The sequence below is a fragment of the Humulus lupulus genome, chromosome 5, assembly GCF_963169125.1.
Source record: "Humulus lupulus chromosome 5, drHumLupu1.1, whole genome shotgun sequence".
Classification (NCBI taxonomy): Eukaryota; Viridiplantae; Streptophyta; class Magnoliopsida; order Rosales; family Cannabaceae; genus Humulus; species Humulus lupulus.
In genome coordinates, this window is record NC_084797.1 from 240170838 (window position 1) to 240190766 (window position 19929).

The following is a 19929-nucleotide window of genomic DNA, read 5'->3' on the forward strand; positions in this document are numbered from 1 at the left end:
AATTAAGAATGTTGCATAAACAAAATCGATATAACCACGATTATTTGACCCGCAGCTTTTGTCTTCGGAGCCTCTGCAGATCAAAACGACCTGTTTTTAGCATACTAAAAATGGAGGTCTTTGGGCCGAATATTTTGGGCCCAACAATATACATGTTTACTTTTAAAAGTCACCCCTCTTTATTTCATTAATATGTCAATAATTAGAAAAATAATATCATCACAATTTTTTTTACACAAATTGTAAATACATATTTATGTGTGTGTATTTTTTTAAAATTACACATGTGCGACTATCTAAATATTTAGGTAGGAGCACATTATTTTTATGAGTATTTAAAAAATATGCAGTAATTATATTTTGTGTGTAATAAATGCGCAAACACTAATATTATCACACTTAAAAATAGATTAATATAACATTTCATAACTCAACTCATCAAATAACGTACTACTATGTTATAGAAATGTGCTTAAATCGAAGTATATATATGCAACGTATTAATATTATAGCATAAAAGATCCGTATATACTACTATAACATGAAAATAAATCATCAATTTTATTTTAAGGTATTTTAATAAAAAAAATTATATATATAATATATATAAAGAATATTGTATTTTAAGTAAATTATTGAAAGCTATAAAATATTGACGATTTTCTTCAATATTCTCGTGAAGTTGTTATCGATCATTTTCTATATTTATTACACCATCATGAAGTTGATATCCATCACGTAATTTTACTCTTTAAATGTTTCAATTTCTACTTAGTTAAGTAATAATTTTCAACTTTATTCCATCGCTATTAGAAAATAAAATAAATTTTCCTTATATTATTTTAATTAAAGCAACTCCACTTGAAAATTCAAAGCTAAACCCCACTTGATCCACTTGAAAATTCAAAGCTAAACCCCACTTGAACATTCCAAGCTAATAATTTTGTTAGTAGTTAGTCAATCATTTTCTACTTCATTTTCTAAATGCTTAAATTTCTTCACAAACTTATTGATTGGTCATGTTATAAGGTCAATAAAACTATAAAAGGACAAATTACTCTTCTCTATTTTTTTTTCTAAAGATGAAATAACAGCTAAAATACTTAAAATTTGTGTTTACTTATAGATAAATACCAAAATTTTATTTTCATCGTTAAAACTACCAAAATGCTACTTTTACTCTTATTACGTATGTACCAACCATTAAGTCTTACTTTTTATTCAAGAAATTTGTGGCTAAAATATCTAAATTTGGTGTTCACTTATAGTTGAATATCAAAGCTTTCACTACAACAAAAATCAGTTTTAGAGGCGACAATATTAGTGGTGATACGTTGTGAGTCACCTATAATACGTGTCACTCCTAATATATAAATACATCGCCCTTGATAGTTGACAAATTTTGACCACTACTGAGAAAGAAAATTTTCTCAAACAATGCGTTTCAATATTAGGGGCGACGCGTCGCCCCTAATATCTTTACCCGTCACCCCTAAAATTTTTATATAGCTAGCTATTCTATCTCCCTCACCATTCCCATCTTCCCTAAAATCCTAGAAACCTGACGCCCCTTTCTTCTCTCTCTCCCTCTCTGTCGAAATCTCTTTCCCTTTCCCCTTTCTCTCTCTCTCTCTCAATCCTTCTCCCTCACAAACACATCCCCTCTATCTCTCTGTCTTATTGTTGAAAACCCTTCCCTCATTTCTCTCTCCCTCACCATTCCTATCTTCCCCAAAAGTTCAACCACGAGACAATCTGACCTCCACCACACCGACCACAAGATGATCGGACCATCACCACGCCGACCCCGAGCTGATCGGACCACTGCCACCACCACCATCAGATCTACACCACACAGTAAGCATTTATATATATATTTCAGTTTTTCTTTATTTTTTTAATAATTATTATATATTTTTTATATATAGATATATCTTTTCTATATAAAAAGTGTGTTCATAACAAAAATTCTTGGTTTTAACAATTTTTTATTTTTTTCCGTTAACTTTAACGAAATATTCTATATATAACAAAATATTATTATATTTAACGGTAGATTGTGAACCTAATTTAAACTTAAATAAATAATTAAACAAATTAAAATATGATACTTTTGAGATATTTTAGAATAATAATTATTTAAAAATAATAAAACCATAAGTTTTATAACTTAAATAAAATTTAATTAACCTTAAACTTAAACTTCAATAATATCATATTAAATATATAATATAATATAATCTACTATCAACTAGCAAAAAACTTAAATTTAAAATTCAAGTATAATATTAATATTATATTAAACATACAATATATAATCTCTTGTTGTCACAGCCAAATTCAAAAACTACAACAAACATAAACATATACAAAAATAAATAAATAAATAAATTAAAATAGGATACTTTAAAGATATTTTATGATAATTTAAATAATTAAATTATATTTATTTAAAAATAATAAAGTCATACATGTCATTTTTTTATTTTATAAATTTGTGTGATAGTTTATTTCTTATGAAGTCATTGAAACTCTTTTTCTTCATTAGAAACTAAATTAGTTGATTCATGTAATACTACTCTACACTATATGACTATTTCTATTCTTATTTTATTCTATTATTAATTTATTTTTAAATATTATTGTAATTTATATATATATTATGTAGCCATATATATATATATATATATATAGAAGACTTCTCAATGGTTACTACTCATAGATGCGTACTAACAATTATGATGATGTGGCAGCATAGTGACTTGGTATAGCAAGTCACCAACAAATAAATATTTTTTTTCTACATTAATTTCGAATTTAGTTATTTTTTTTTTGCCATAATTAATGATGCTTCCAACTAATGAGAAACACTAGCTATATTTAGAAATTGACATGCATTTGAAAAATGAAAAGTTTACAATATAATATTTTCCTAATAAATACATGTTTTTCATCAGATAACCCTTCAAAAAAATTCAAAAAATAAAAATTATTTTTAGAAATATTAATTAACAACTATAAATATGGATCATTGATCTTAATCCAATAGTTAATATTAAAGTAATCATCCATGAGTAGTAACCATTAAGAGTGCACCCATATATATATGTCACTCTTTTGTTTAGATGTCATATATATAGAGATTATTGATAGAATAATATTTATATATACTATAAAACTGTAATTCATTCTATTATATATTTTTAAAAAAAATAATTGATTTTTATTAAAATTATAGACAATATTTTGCCATAATTTTTGTAATAAATTTATGTCATATATTATATTAAACATATTTTATTTATTTTTATGATATTGTTTATTTATTTAAAATTTATATGATAATTAAAAAAGACACATGTTTGAATAAACATTTATAACTTTAAAATTAAGTAAACGTACATTGCACATTGTTTCTACTTAAAAAAGACATATTATTGTGTGTGCCGTTAGTATGTAATTAATTAATTTATGTTTAATTTTTTATTAAAAAAATTATCATTTATGTTTAAAAAGGTTATCATATTATATATATTTTAAAAATTATAAATAATATTTTGGTTTATTTTTTTATTTAATATATTTATTTCATTATTTTATATATAATATTATTTATTTATTTAAAATTTATATAACAATGATACAAATTTAATAAAAATAATTAATAAATTCTATAAATAAAACCAAATAAACGTGCATTGTACATTGCTTGTATCTCTTCTATATAAAAAGTGTAGATAATGGAAATTCTTGGCTTTAACAGTTTTTTATTTTTTTTCCCGTTAACTTTAACGGAATATTATTATATTTAATATAATATTCTTATATTTAACAGTAGAGTGTAAACATGACTTCAACTTAAATAATATTAAATAAATAAATAATTAAACAAATTAAAATATGATATTTTTGAGATATTTTACAATGATAATTATTTAAAAATAATAAAACCATACATTTTATATCTTAAATAAAATTCAATTAAACTTAATATTATATTAAACATATAATATATAATCTTTTGTTGTCATTGTCCAATTAAAAACTAGAACAAACATAAACTTAAACAAAAATAAATTAATTAAAATATGATATTTTTAAGATATTTTATGATAATTTAAATAATCAAATCATATTTATTTAAAAATAATAAAGGCATACATATCATTTTTTTATCTTATAAATTTGTGTGATAATCCAAATTTATCAGCGAATGTACATGTCCAGCCAGTCTTCAGGAACCCTTAAATCTAGGACGCTTTGATACCAAGTTGTAACACCCTGGAAAACCAAGACCATTACACTGTGTGTTTATAAAGGTGCAAGACTTGCTAATCAAGTCATTGAGTTAAAAACGTGCCACTGAAACTATAATTGAACTAGGGTCAAAAAAGATTTTGGTTACAAAAGTTACATTTCATATAATTAAACTTTTTGTACATGGGATCCCAAAAGAAATAGGGTTTAAAAGACAGTTTACGAAAATTCTAGGTTATAAATATGTACTGGCCACTCTAAGGGCAAAACAGACATTTAGCCTTTTTCCCGTCTTGTACCACTCCTCTGCCGTGGCGGCCGATCAGCTGACTATGTACATTCAGCCTCAAAGGTCTCCAACTCAGGACTGGTCCACCTTGCCCTTGCCTTTACCTGCACCACGTAGCACCCGTGAGCCAAGACCCAGCAAGAAAACTATAATACAAAGCATAATCATTAATCAATCAACCAGATAACTCATAAAGCATAGTCATATATTCAACAATCCATAATATTCACATAATCAGGCATTCAACATACTAAGTTCATCAAATTAACATTAATAACCAATTCATATATTAAACAGGGTTGACACCCTTAGGTCGCATCCCCTATTTATCCCACTGACTCCGGCCTGCTTAAACCAAGCTCAGTGAATATTAAGCTGTCTTCAGCTACCAGTGGCCGAGCTGCGCCCTGTGCGCAAATATCGATTTCGGCAATCTTAGGTCGTTTATCATATGTCCCCATGGCATAATACCTTCTATGACATCATATACAAGTAAAGGGAACTCTTAGTCCCAACATAACCACGTAACCGGGTGCAGTTTCCTACCTTTGATTCCGATAGCTTTGATTAGTGAAACCGACCCTTAACCACGATCCCGTCCGAGCCCTAGCGTACACCTAGTCACAGCCATAAGTTAGAACCATCACTAAACTTCAATTCCAAAGCCTAACCTTGAGACCAATCCCGAGCCCTCGGGAAGCCCTAATTCCACCAAACAGGGTGGTGGAATCAAACCCCGAGCCCCCGGGCAAAAACCCTAAGAAATAACCCAAAAATCCACTTCTAAAGGCAGGGTAGCACTGCAACACCGTAAAGTGGGTGCTATAGCGCTACAAACAGAGCCAAAAATCCCCCAAAAACTCAAGCCTAACGCTGTAGCGCCCTAAGGCTAGCGCTACGGCGCTAGTCACAGCACTCTCAGCACTCTGGTTTTCTCCTTCGATTTTCCTCGAGCCAAAACTCCTCCAAACCTCAACCACACACCAAATTGAGCCTACCATCCCATACATCTCACCCCACATAACCCAACAACACAAAACTTAGCCACATGCACCATCAAACCAAGAAAACAAGCAATGAACTCAGAATTCAAGAACTCAACAAGAAACTCAAAAATTCAAGACCTCAAAGTCAGAAATTGTTACCTTCAATGGGGAAATTCAACCTTAGGTTATTTCTATACCCTTCTAGCCCTTAGCTCCTCATTTCTTCAAGCTCAATTCCCCTAACTTCCATCCAAAAACTCAAGCTTAGAAATCACCTCAACAAAATCCAGAAAAAACTCATCAGAATTTTGTAGACCTTACCTCAATTGAGCTTAATTCCAGTGGAACTTCCTAGCTTCGCCAAGGATCTAAGTGCTAAGCCTTAGCCTAAGCCTCCTCTGAATTACAGCTCCAAAAGTCCTCGAGAAATGGTGAAGAATGGCCTAAACTGAGAGAGAGAAAAAGGTTAACTTATGTGTTCTGTTTTTCTTTCTTTCTTTCTTCCTTTTCCTTCCTTCAGCTTCTACTGCTTTCTAAATATTCCACTAAGTGTATAAAGGCAGATTAATACTTATCTCTGTTTTTAAACTCCAAAAGACCATATTTCCCTCCCAATTATAAACAAGTCTTTAAACATTCTAAGGGCATTTTGGTCATTAATTCCCAATTCCCGCTAATTCCTCGAGTGTCCCTAATAATTACCGCTTGCATCCCGACACCTAACTAATCATCAATTATATTCCTCAATATCAAATAGCCTCCAATATATTTCCCAAATTCTTAGAAATACCCCTAAACTCCCCCGAGCCAGGTATAAGTCCCCACCGTGACTTTTCCGCTAAACCGCTCACTAGGATCTCCTCGAGTCACAAGCTACAGATATATCCACATAATAATGTGGTCTCAACAATTTATCACAAATATTTACATTTATGCCATCAACAGGCCAAAATTACGAATATGCCCTTATAACCTAATCAGGGCATACATGTATACTAATACACATAATCATGCATCTCATATATCAAAATAATCATATAAGCATGCTTATCACATAATCATGCATTTAATCATTTAAATCCCACATAATCAAGTTATGCCCTCCCAGCACACTAGTCAAGGCCCTTAAGCCTTATTAGTAATTTTGGGTTGTTACATGGACAGTCAATTACTACGAACTCAAGTAACTTGGAGACAATTTGTGAGTCCTCTCCCAATGTTACCACTAATTCAATTGTTCCGATGGCTGCTGACCCTTCACCAGAAAACCCGTACAGAGTCATTGAGGTTGCCTTCAAATCAGTTACAGACAACCCCCATTTTTTTCAAGGTGGACCTGAAGAGTAGATTCACAGAACTTCCGTTATCTACCAATGTCCTCCAGACCCTCCGATTGGCGAGCTGAACGTTTATGACCAAGGGATCGTTATGCGGGAATTGAACGTGGTTGGCATCCTCTTCTGTGAAAGTGATTGGTTGCTTTTCCAATCGCTATTGTTTTTGACAACCGTTGTTCAGGGACGAACTCCACCCCGTTATGGGACTTTAGTTCGTTAATGTACCTCTTTTGGGCCCCGCTGCTCGTGCCTGCTAAATGAGGACCTCCTGAAATGGTAGTTATATCTCCCCATATTATTGGAGGAGGGTCGACCTGATTTTCTTGAGCTCCAGTTTGACTCACTAGAGCTTCGGGGACTGACGGAGGGTTTGTCCAGCGGGCTGATTAGGGACCACCCGATATCGGGCGTACTAGGCCAAAGGTTCTACTCTAATGAGAGTTTCATTCTCATCCTTCAGTTGTCGATAGTCATCAGTGTTATGCCCGATGTCATTATGGAATCGACAGAACTTTGAAGGATCTCTCTTCGCCCTCTGGTTCTTCAATGGTTCTGGCTTCTTCCACGGGAGGTGAGTTGAATTTGCTAGGAAGATGCGCTCCTTAGTGTCTGTTAGGTCGGTATAAGTAGCGTAAATAGGTTTGAATTTCTCCCCAGGCTTATTTTTCTTCGTCCCACTCTGGTCGCCGTCGCCATTTCCCTTCCTTTTGTTATTTCTCCTTTGGTTATTTTGGGTAACGGTTTGAGTCTTAGCTACATCATCCGTTACCGCTCCAACAGGCTGGACGGGGGTTTGGCTGGTTCCCATGATGGAAGCTCGCGCCTCCTCCATGTTAATCCACTCTTGAGCTTGGGCCAGGAATTCGTCCACACTCTTAACTCCTTTTCTCTGTAATTCTTGCCACAAATCGCCCCTACAAGGGTTCCTATCCTCAGTGCCATGGGCTTGGAGCTGTCATCAACATCCTTAGGTTATTCATCGACATTGGCAAACCTACTAAGATATGCCTTCAACATCTCATCGGGTTGCTGCTTTACGCTTGTCAATGAATCAGTATCAACTCGAGCTGCTTGTGAAGCCCAAAATGCTTTTTTGAAATAAGAGGAAAACTTCTTCCATGAGGTTATGGAATGTCTCTTGTATTTCTTAAACCACTGCCCGGCTGGCCCGACCAGAGTTGCAGGGAATAAAATACACCTTAGATCGAGTCCAACATTATGGGCCATCATCATGGTGTTAAACATTCCGAGGTGGTCTGACGGATCTCCATTTCCATCAAATTTTGACAAGTGTGGCATTCTGAAGCCTACCGGATATGGGGCCGTCGCAATATTTGGGGTGAAAGGCTCGACCTTATCCTTTGAGTCACAATCGTCTTTGTCTTTTCCAGACAACAGCCTCTTCATTTGTTCTTCCATCAGAGCTAGCCTCTCAAGGGATTGGTATCTGGTCCCTAGGTTACCTGGGGGCTGTTCAGCAGCTCCCATCCTATCGTATGTGTTTGTTGGGTTATTGTCCCTCCAAGCTCGAGCTTGGTTTGGTGGGGCATTTCCATTATGATGTACTATGGATGGACCTCCCTCTTGTCGAAGAGTATAACTAACATCTTCATTTCGATCTGGATTTCTTCTTTGCAAATTTAGGTGATCATGCAGATCGGGTTGTGTCTCATACCAAGGGCTTTGAGTTGAACTTAACTAATTTCTTAGGTCACCCTCGGACCTACCACTGCGATGAATTTTAGTTTAGTAACTCCTATTGGCGAAGCTTACAACTCACGGTTGGTGCCGAGGTTCTGGATTCCCAACACGTGTTCGTGGGATGTAAGTATTGGCAGATGGGGGAGGATTTCTCGTACTGTCTCCATAAGCTGGAATGTTCTGTGTAGGAAGATGTGGCATCGGATGTCTTATGGGTGACAAGGGATGCCTTATTGGTGAAGCAATCCTTGTTCCAACAAGGCGGACTAAATTAGCTCGTCTATGTTCTACTCCATTGTCTCTAGTTTTCTGCGCCTGACGATTCGATCGTGACGTAGGAGACTTTGTAGGAACATTTTGTCTTTGTGAGCCTATCCCAGTCTCTTCTCGTGGATTGCTAGGGACATTTCCAGGGACCTGTGCAGGACGCACTGAACTTGGGGTTACGGTTCTGACCGATCGACTGACACGCTGGTGACCCCTATAAGGGCTACTGAGTTGAGCATTCTGGCGATCACGCCTTGTAGGTACAGAACTTGGGGTGGCAGTCTGTAACGCCCTACTACCTTAGAGCTGTTACTAAGTGAGTTTTAAAACGTGCAATCACTCGCTAATCGAGGCTTTTAGAGCAAAAGTGTAATTAAATCATAAACAGAGTAAAATCTTTAGAAATGACTCTATTTCATTGAAAATCATAAAAGTTTAACAGCTGGGATCCCAAAATACAATTTTAGAAATATTTAAAACTAAAAAATAGGTACATAGTCGACAAAACGACAAAATCCAATTTTATACATTCATCTCCCAAGATTCTTCTGACTATGACATTCAGGCAGGCCAAACATGTACACGCCGCTTCATGCTTGCCATACTCATGATTGGTTGGCTTTCTCCTTGCCCTTACCTGCGCCACAGAGCACCCGTGAGCCGAAGCCCAGCAAGAAAACTCACAAACAGATAACATATGCACAACAAACACATAGCATATATAACAGGCCATCAATAGGCTAAACACTTACGGCCAAGCCGTCCCAGGCGCTTTACCAGGCCCTGGGTTCGCGGTCCACACCGTGAGGGTATCCCAGGTATCCTTTAGGGTCTCGCCCTGGCAACTCGCAGTCCACGTGCTCAACGCTGCTCCCGGCCCCTTGCTGTACTCGGCCTTGCACTCAACGTGCCCAACACCGTTCCTGGTCCTTTGCCGTTCCCGGCCCCTGCCGACCTCGTCCTGCAACGTTCCCGACCCTTGCTAAACATTTACACAATAGCATTCATAGCATAAGAAACATATACAGAACACCAACAAATTCAATCAAAGGCTACGCCCTGCAATTCAAACATATTGGGGCTCAGCCCTGCATACAAGCTCTATGGGAACAATGGTTTTCTTACCTGCGTCCTAAGCTTCCCGAGCATAGTCCCCTAACTTGAGCCTCGCCAAAACCCTAGTCACAACGCATTAATTCATCCATCAATTTCTAATCCATTAAATAACTTTGAGCCATAACTCTAATCTCCGGGACCTTGAATTCTATCAATCCGGGTGATAAAATCCATCCCGAGCCTTAACCTTTGAGTTCCCAAGCCTAAACACACTTAAAAACACAAAATGGCACTAAGAGCCGCGGCCCCACCCCCACAAGCGCCGCGGCTAGACTCGAAATAGAGGCTAGCACCTCCCTGAAGCACGCACAGGCCGCGGCGCACTGGACCAAGTGCCGCGGCGCGCCTCAAGCACCATGGCCTCCCAAGGCCGCGCACGCACACGGGCCACGGCATGCCCCTCCTAGGGCCGCAATCCTCGCCTCCAAACCCAGAAATTTCCATCTTTTTCTGCATTTTCTTCAAACCATCTCATCCAAAATCAAACTAACAATTCCAGATAATCATCACAAAGGTTCTAGCCCAGTTTCAACATCAAAACCTATCAAAAACCTGCTCCACAAACTCAGCTAAATACCCTAGAACAGATCAAATCCTACTCACATGCATTTCCTAAGAAAACAGTAGAAATCAACCATAATTCTCAAAGTTATAACTTACCCTTGCTGAGTTATGATTCAGAGTTGATCCCCTAAATTCCCAACTTCAATTCCTCAAGCTCCAAGCCTTAGTTTTCTGGTTAGAATCTCCCAAGCTCAGCTCCAATCTTTAGTTCTTGACTATTTTCCTTGAGTTGTCCTAGAGAGTAAAGATGAGAGAGAATTGAAACTATCTTCAGCTGAGAAGGGAAAGTGAATGTCGGTTTCTAAGTCTCCAAAAGCTTCCTAGACTTTGTTTTATTTAACTTAAGCTTTAAGGTTACCTCAAGGCTCGGGGTGCCAAAAACGTCCCCGAGGGAAAAATGGTAAATTTCCCCAATATTCCCTCCTAGACACTCTAACCTCAAATATATCTCAAAATATTTATTTCCATAACCCGATAACCCCATAATACATCTAATACCCCTCGACTCGCCCTGAGTCGGATTCTCAACCCCGTTGTGACTTTCTGGCTAACTGCTCTCTAGAACTGTCTTGGATCGTGCTACATAGATATATATCACATATATTCACGTATTAACATATTAAATCATTTATTGCCCTTCAGGCACGCTAATCAAGACCCTAACCCTTATTAGCAAATTTGGGTCGTTACACAGTCCTAACTGATCGAGTTGGTTTGGATCGATTATTCCTGTGGGACTTATGTGACCCACTTTGCCTCTTTCTGACATTAACGTCGGTCGGAAGATGAGGTAACCGAGCCAAAACTTCCTCAATCTGCCTGTTTTCCTTAGCCAGATGGCTTCTCAATTGCATGTTTTCCAATTCAACGACCGTCAGGTAGTCTGGATTTGGATTCGGTGGTAATGACGCTGAACTCCCAGTATCGCCATGACCCGCCGGTTGTTTTCCCGGACGCTGTTGGATCTCAGGGGCATGTTCAATCGAGATAGCGATATGATGGGCCTCCTGCCTACTAGGCTGTTCTGTCTCATTATCGTGCGAGCGAGTAAGCACCATGATGATATTCGTTTGGGATCTTGATGAAGCACTAATTTCCCTCTCAATGAAAGCACCAAACTATTGACAGGTTTTTCGCTAACACTGTATTAAGAAATAATAAGGTAGATTAGTGCTTAATAAATCGTTATGAAAAATAAAATGAATTCACTCAAGAACACATGATTTTTACGTGGTTCAGTGGTTAAAATCCACCTAGTCCACGAGTCAATATTATTGTTGTTTCACTTTCTATTTTGGCAGAGTTTCAGTATTACAAAATAATGGTCCCCCTTCTTATCCAATATTCTCAGTATTTATAAGGAAATTCCATGGACAAGTTTGGGTAACCGCGTGAGTCAATCGCACATTTACATATTTATTACATTTAATACAAATTATTCCCATTTATATTGGGATATGATTTGATCACAAGGTAAATGTACTTCGAATATATGGGATATTAATTATGACAGCTTGATCATAAATATACATATAAAGGGGGCCAGAATCTCTTAGGATTTGCGAGTATGCATTATACTGGAACTACCACGAGCTGAATATTTCCTCCCAGCTCATGTTTGGACAGCTGCTTCGATGTTCTAAGCTCGCGCTTCACAGGACGCCTTCAAGCTGTCCACGTGGATAATAAGCATAAACCATTCCCTTGGTTATTTCCCCGTATACTTATTTGCCAGTTGTGCCCAAGCCGAGTGAATGCACTCGGGCTAAAATTAGCGTACAACAATTATATCGTTGTTCTTGACACAATGTTTCTGTTTAATTACGTACGTACAATATTGTCGTTTTATAAATTGTTATCACTGTTATGTTAGGTGGTTATCTTCAAGACTATTGTTGTCATAATTTGTCGTTGTCCTAGTATAGATCGGCAATTGATATGATGTCATTTATCTTGTTAATTGTCGTTTTTAGCATTGTCATCAAAGTCTTGTCATGTTTAGCAATATATTACTTTTCTGCTGAGAATTTCTAGGCGACTCCACTGATGCCCAACAACCCAAGGAAGTGAGGTATCGATATTGATGTAATTTAATATCGAGTTCTACATATTTAAATTTAATAAATATTATGAAATATTACTAACATGTCATAGAATATCTCATGTGGTGGATGAGATCTTAAGATGTCAATTATCAACAATTCTTTTATGTTACTATTACCAAAAATAATATTTCGTTGGCGATAAGTCGACTTATCTTAACTACATAGTAACTATGTGTGGATATGGCAATAATCTATCTTGACCGTAAACAAAGAACCAAAAAAAAAACAAAAAGAAAAATCCACGTCAACTCATGATAATTAATAATTTCACATTTTATTAATTAATTTTGTGATATATATATATATATTAAAATAACTTTTTCAGTCAAATAAACTAACTTAGATGGTATAACCATGATCAAATTAAATAATGGCAAACTTTATACTAAAATAATAATAATAATTGGTACATGTACGTACAAAGAAAGTAAAAAAAAAAGTAAGAATATAGCCCATTATAATATACTTCAAAAATCCAAACAGTTCATTTTATTCATTTATTAAACACGAACTAGAAACATCACTGTGGAAAGATCCATACAAATATCTCTGGCACTAAACTAACTGTAGTTGACACAAACGAATCAAACGACGAAACAGAAAAATACATATATATATATGTATATATAATGACAAAGTTGGTGTTGATAAAAGTCATCAAATGATCACCAACACTCGTAGAACTTGATATCAACCCTAAGACGAAAGTAAACTTCACCCTCAAAAGAATCAGTGGTAATAGTGGCAATCCCACGGTGCATGAAGAAATCTCCGGTGCCACCGACGACCGAGATGTCCCTAGACTTGACCATGATGGGGTCGGCTCCGGCAAAGCTGATGGTGCCCCGCCCCACTTCAGTGTTGTTGAGGACGAAGGTGAAGCCCAGCCAGGCCGTGTAGGTGTTCTTGGTGTCGTAGATGTAGAACCCCTGAGCCCTACCCACCCGCTCGGACCGGAGATTGTTGTCGAGGGTTATGGGGTCATCGAAAACGACGACGTTTCCGAAGTGGAACTGGCCGGCCAGGATGGTCAAGTTGGCTCCTTGAGGCGCCGCCACTATGGCCGACGTGGCGTTGGCGGCGTTTTGACCGTTGTAGATGATGTCGTGGAAGTAGAGCATTAGGGTTTTGCATGGCTTGTAATAAGGCTTCTTATTGTTGTTGTTTTCTAATGATTTGGCTAAAGAGAAAGGAGAAAAAGAAGACAGAGAGAAAAGCAATGAAAAGATAATAAATATCATTGGATTTTTCATTCCCATTTTTCTTGGTAGTATTGTACCAATTAATAGAGAAGATATATCTAATGAAAGAGATAGAGAGAGTGTGAGTTTTGATCAATATTCACCAATATATATCTATATATATAGAGAGACTTCGAGTTTGCTTTACTGTGTTTCCACATTTGTGCTTTCATGCATTTGGAATTTTATCACGAATCTTTACCAAACTTTTGTTTTTATACAGAGAAATTATTGAAAATTGACTTATTTTTATTTTTATTTTGAACTCTCACATTGTTTTGATAATTTTTTGCAAAAATGCATCTGTCTAAAATTCGATCCGTTGTCTAAATTTTTCAACCAACTATCTAAAATTTTCGACCGACTATTTGAATTTTTTCACTATCTGTCTAAATTTTCGACTAATTATCTAAATTATTAGAGACCATTTTGAAAATATTTATTAAAACTGGCCTAAAATACAAAATGACTTTGAAAAATAGAAGTTTTTGCATAGTGACTCTTCTATATATTGTGATTAAGAAGTAGTTGTAGTTGATCAATATATACATGTTTACTTTTAAAGGTCACCCCTCGTTATTTCATTAATATGTCAATAATTAGAAAAATAATATCATCACATTTTTTTTACACAAATTGTAAATACATATTTATGTGTGTATATATATTTTTTTTAAATTACACATGTTGTGGGACTATCTAAATATTTAGGTATATATGGGAGCACATTATTTTTACGAGTATTTAAAAAATATGCAGTAATTATATTTTGTGTGTAATAAATGCGCTAATACTAATATTATTACACTTAAAAATAGATTAATATAATATTTCATAACTCTATGTTATAGAAATGTGCTTAAATCGAAGTATATATATGCAACGTATTAATATTATAGCATAAAAGATAAAGAATAAAGAATATTGTATTGTAAGTGAATTATTGAAAGCTATAAAATATTGACGATTTTCTTCAATATTCTCGTGAAGTTTATCGATCATATTCTATATTTATTACACACCATCATGAAGTTGATATCCATTACGTAATTTTACTCTTTAAATGTTTAAATTTCTACTTAGTTAAGTAATTTTCAACTTTATTCCATCGCTATGAGAAAATAAAATAAAATTTCCTTATTTTTAATTAGCTAAAGAAACTCCACTTGAAAATTCAAAGCTAAACCCCACTTGAACATTCCAAGCTAATGATTTTGTTAGTAGTTAGTCAATCATTTTCTAAATGTTTAAATTTCTTCACAAACTTATTGATTGGTCATGTTATAAAGTCAATAAAACTATAAAAGGACAAATTACTCTTCTCCATCTTTTTTTTTTCTAAAAATGAAATTGTAGCTAAAATATTTAAAATTTGTGTTTACTCATCTCCATCTCTTTGTTTTTTCTAAAGTAGACTCTCTGTGTGCTTACAACGTGATACTAGGTCGACCATGGATACATGAAATGGAGGCAGTCCCTTCAACATACCACCAAGTTCTAAGGTTCCTAACTAAATAGGGAGTAAAAGAAATCAAAGGCCAATAGAAAGATTCAAGAGCATGTTACCAGACTACCATAAAGGCCAAGCCCGCTCAGTTATAGAAATTACAGGAAGACTGACTGACTGACTCCCAGATGAACCAACCAGATATGGAGGAGTTGGACGAAGTTCAGATACATCCAGACATCCCAGATCACAAAGTCCAAATCAGATCACGATTGGACCCTGACATCAGAACTAAACTCATTGATTTTCTTTTTGTCCATTATGATTGTTTTGCTTGGTCCTATGCGGACATGACCGGAATTGACCCCAAAGTGATTGTCCATAAATTGCAGGTTGATCCAGACTACCCACCAAGGAAGCAAAAAAGAAGAAAATTTTCCCCTGAAAGGAACAAAGCCATTAACGAAGAGGTTCAAAAGCTCATTGATAATGGGTTCGTGAGGGAGGTGCATTATTCCGACTGGTTGGCCAACGTAGTTGTAAGGACCAATATTTTCAGTATGAAAAATTAGGTCCAGTCGTGTCTGGAATGGTCTTATGCTATGTCTGGAGTTTGTTCGTTTTTAGTAAGTAACCACGTCAGCCTGTGTGTACAGCAATGTTGTTAGTGATTAACAGTTGTTGGTTGTTTCTGGTTTATACCTAATTGCAGCTAAGTATATATATTGTCCTGGTTAATTAGTTACAACCAACTCTCTTAGATCGGGCGATTGGATATTGTGTTTGTATTTTCTCTTCTCTTTCTTCTGTTGATTTTTGCAGGTTCTTGCAAGAAACTCCATTGATGGTGGTTGAAGGTTTCTGTGCAAGTTCTGAAGTCAAGCCATGATTGCTGAAAGAGTTCAGCTCGGTCTTGATGCCATAGATCCAAAGGTGTTCGGATATGAGATATTGTTAAAGGGAGTTCAACATTGAAGCAATGGGATCTTGCATCTATATATAGCCAAGGGATTTGGTTATTTAGGGTAAAAAACTTCACTGTATTTTGAGATAGATTGTATGTTTAGTAATATATTATTTTTCTGCTGAGAATTTCTAGGCGACTCCACTGATGCCCAACAATCCAAAGATGTGAGGTATCGATATTTATGTAATTTAATATCGAGTCCTACATATTTGAATTTAATAAATATTATGAAATATCGCTAACCTGTGATATAATATCTCATGTGGTGCATGAGATCTTAAAATGTCAATTATCAACAATTCTTTTATGTTACTATTACCAAAAATAATATTTCGTTGGCGATAAGTCGACTTATATTACAGGGGTTGGACATCAAGTATTGGGGTGAGAAATCCTTATTCAAGATAGTAGGGCAGATTGGTAAACCTTTACAAGTTGATAATATAACCAAGCACATGGATAGATTGCTGTATCCTCGTGTGCTAATAGAGGTTGAGTTTGCTCAGGAATTCCCTAACTCAATCTCATTTACAGATGAGTTTGATAGGGATATTGAGTTGGAAGTGAAATATGAATGGCTACCCCTTGCTTGTTATAGCTGTTCAGGTTTGGGGCATGAGACTAAGCAGTGTAGGAAGAAGATCACAGATAAGGAAGCAGAGAAGCAACAATGGGTGCCTAAAGTAAAAGTGAATAACATGGAGAAATTGGTACCAAGTGTAGATAAGGAGGGCTTTCAAAAAGTTGAGAAAGGGAAAAGAATAGAAAAAGAAGTTATTCCAGTTAAGACTCAGGTGGCGAATAGGTTTGATATACTGAATAGTCAAGAGCAGGAGACTGTCATTTGTCTTAGGGGAGAGGGGGGAGTACCCTCTACTTCTAATGGATAAGATATTGTGTTGGAATGTTAGGGGGATCAATAGCCATCAAAAACATCGAGAAATCAAGCAATTGATTTATTCAATAAGAGCTGGGCTAGTGAGTCTCCTTGAGACGAAGGTTAAGAATAAAATCATGGGTTCTCTATATTCTAATCTTTTTTTGAATTGGTGTTTTACAAATAATAATCCTTGGCTTGATAAAGGGAGGATAGTTGTTGCATGGCTGCCAAGTTTGTTTACTGTTAATATTAGCTTATGTACAGCTCAAGTAATTCACTGTGTTGTGCACCCAAGACAGAAATAAGACAGATTTGAGGTTACTTTCGTGTATGGATTTAATGAAGATAAGAAGAGAGGCCAGCTTTGGATGGACTTGGAAGAGATTTCACTGCAAATTCAGGGGCCTTGGATAGTTATGGGGGACTTTAATGATATTCTGTTTAGCAATGAAAGAGTGGGAAGAGGATCTACTAAAAGTCCTACTCAAGATTTTCGAGATTGTGTGGCAAAGTGTAGCTTGGATGATCTGAAATACTCTGGGATTTTTTACACCTAGAATAATAAGCAGAAACCAGAGGATCGAGTTTTCTCTAAGTTAGATAGAGCCTTAGTTAATCCTCAATGGACAGATTGTTTTCAGTTTTCGGAAGCTAACTTTTTACCTGAGGGAAGCTTTGATCACAGTCCCATTTTAGTCTCGATATATCAGGATGTGATTAGTGGCAAGAAGCCATTTCACTACTTTCGAATGTGGAAGGATGCAGATGATTTTGGTGAGCGAATTGCTAAGTGTTGGCAGGAAGGAGTGGAGGGCACGGAGATGTACCAGTTGACAGTTAAACTTAAACGCCTAAAACAAATTCTTAAGAGCATTAATAAGGAAGGTTTCCATGAGATTCACAAAGCAGAAATGATAGCAAAGGAGGAATTACTGGTTTTGCAGGAAGAAGTGAATAAAGATCCCCACAACTCTCGTTTACAGCATGAGGAACAAGTGGCTCGGGGCAAATATGCTAAAGTTTTTAAGGCTTATTCTCTCTTTTTAGCTCAGAAAGCCAAAGTTTCTTGGGCTAAAAATGGAGATGAAAACTCAGCAATATTCCATGCGTCACTAAAGGCAAGGAGAATTCAGAACAGGATTTTTTCAATAGAGGATGCGCAGGGGGTCTGGTGTGATACTCCTCTTGCTGTTCAGGAAGCCTTTTTACAATACTATCATCAGCTCCTTGGATCTGAGATGCAGAACAGGCATCGGGTGAAGAATTATATCATCAACCTTGGGCCTAAACTTTCTGAGGTGCATTCCAGCTTACTTAAAACCGAGTACACACCTCAGGAGATCAAAGAAGCTATTTTCTCTATTCCTGGTTTGAAGGCTCCAGGTCCGGATGGTTTTGGAAGTTGTTTCTATCAAGATAATTGGGCATTGGTTGGTTCAGAAGTGGTATCTGCTATTCTATCATTTTTGAGATCAGGAAAAATTCTTAAGGCCATTAACACAACCACCATTACTCTTATTCCTAAGAGCAGTTGTCCGCGAAGTGTGAGTGATTTTCGGCCTATCTCATGTTGCAATGTGATATATAAGGCTGCATCGAAAGTGATTTGCGCGAGATTGAGACAAATTTTGCCTGACTTAATTGCTGAGAACCAGGGGGGTTTTGTACATGGAAGATATATTGCTCATAATATCATGGTGTGTCAGGATCTGGTGAGACTATATGGGCGTAGCAATTGCAAACCTAGCTGTATGATAAAAATTGACTTAAGGAAAGCGTATGACACAATAGAGTGGGGGTTCATTGAAGAGATGCTTAAGGCTTTTGAATTTCCTCAATCTTTTTCAGATTTAATAATGGCATGTGTCACAACTCCCAAGTTCTCATTGCTTCTCAATGGATCTTTACATGGGTTCTTTGCATCAAAAAGAGGACTTAGACAAGGAGACCCCATTTCCCCCTTATTGTTTGTGCTTGGGTTGGAGTACTTGTCTCGAATTATGAGTAAGGTGGGGTCATTACCTGGGTTCAAGTTCCATACTAAATGTTCAAATATGAAGTTGAATCATTTATGTTTTGCGGACGACCTTCTTATCTTTTGCAATGGAGACTTTGTTTCAATAATGCTTATGTTGAGAGGTTTGAAGCTATTTTCTTCTTCTTCGGGTTTGCTTCCTAATGCTGAGAAAACTGCTATATACTGTCATGGAATCTCTGATACTGTTGTAGAGAGAGTGCTGGCGGCTTCTGGTTTCACTCGAAGTTACCTGCCGTTCAGGTACCTCGGGATACCTATATGTTCTAAACAAATTTCTGCAGCAGATTGTCAATGCATCGTGGAGAAGATGACTAGTAGGATTCGTTCATGGAGCACTCGAAATCTATCTTATATGGGGGGAGTGACCTTGATCAATTCAGTCCTCATCTCAATGCATTCATATTGGGCTCAAATAATGATTCTACCAAAGAAATTGATAAAAGATGTTGAAGCAATTTGTAGGGCTTTTCTTTGGAAAGGCATCTCAGAATCCCATTTACCAGGATTGATTGCTTGGGAGTATACTTGTGCATCAAGGGCGGCTGGTGGATTAGGATTTCGGCGATTACATGATTGGAATTTAGCTGCCATGGGGAAGTATGTTTGGGCAATTGCCAAAAAGAAAGATAACCTGTTTGTTAAGTGGATTAATAGCGTGTACCTGATGGAAAAGAATTGGTGGGATTACAAGTGTCCCTTAGATTGTAGTTGGTACTGGAAGCGCTTAGTAGCTG

At 36.3% G+C, this 19929-nt stretch overlaps 1 protein-coding gene across 1 annotated transcript; it reads right to left on the reverse strand.

Annotated features, from left to right (window-relative positions):
* Positions 1-13085: 13085 nt before the first annotated feature.
* Positions 13086-13941, reverse strand: LOC133834096 (disease resistance response protein 206-like). Its single transcript, XM_062263598.1, has one exon. The coding sequence runs from the start codon at positions 13879-13881 to the stop codon at positions 13288-13290; it is 594 nt and encodes a 197-aa protein (XP_062119582.1). The 5' UTR covers positions 13882-13941; the 3' UTR covers positions 13086-13287.
* Positions 13942-19929: the final 5988 nt, after the last annotated feature.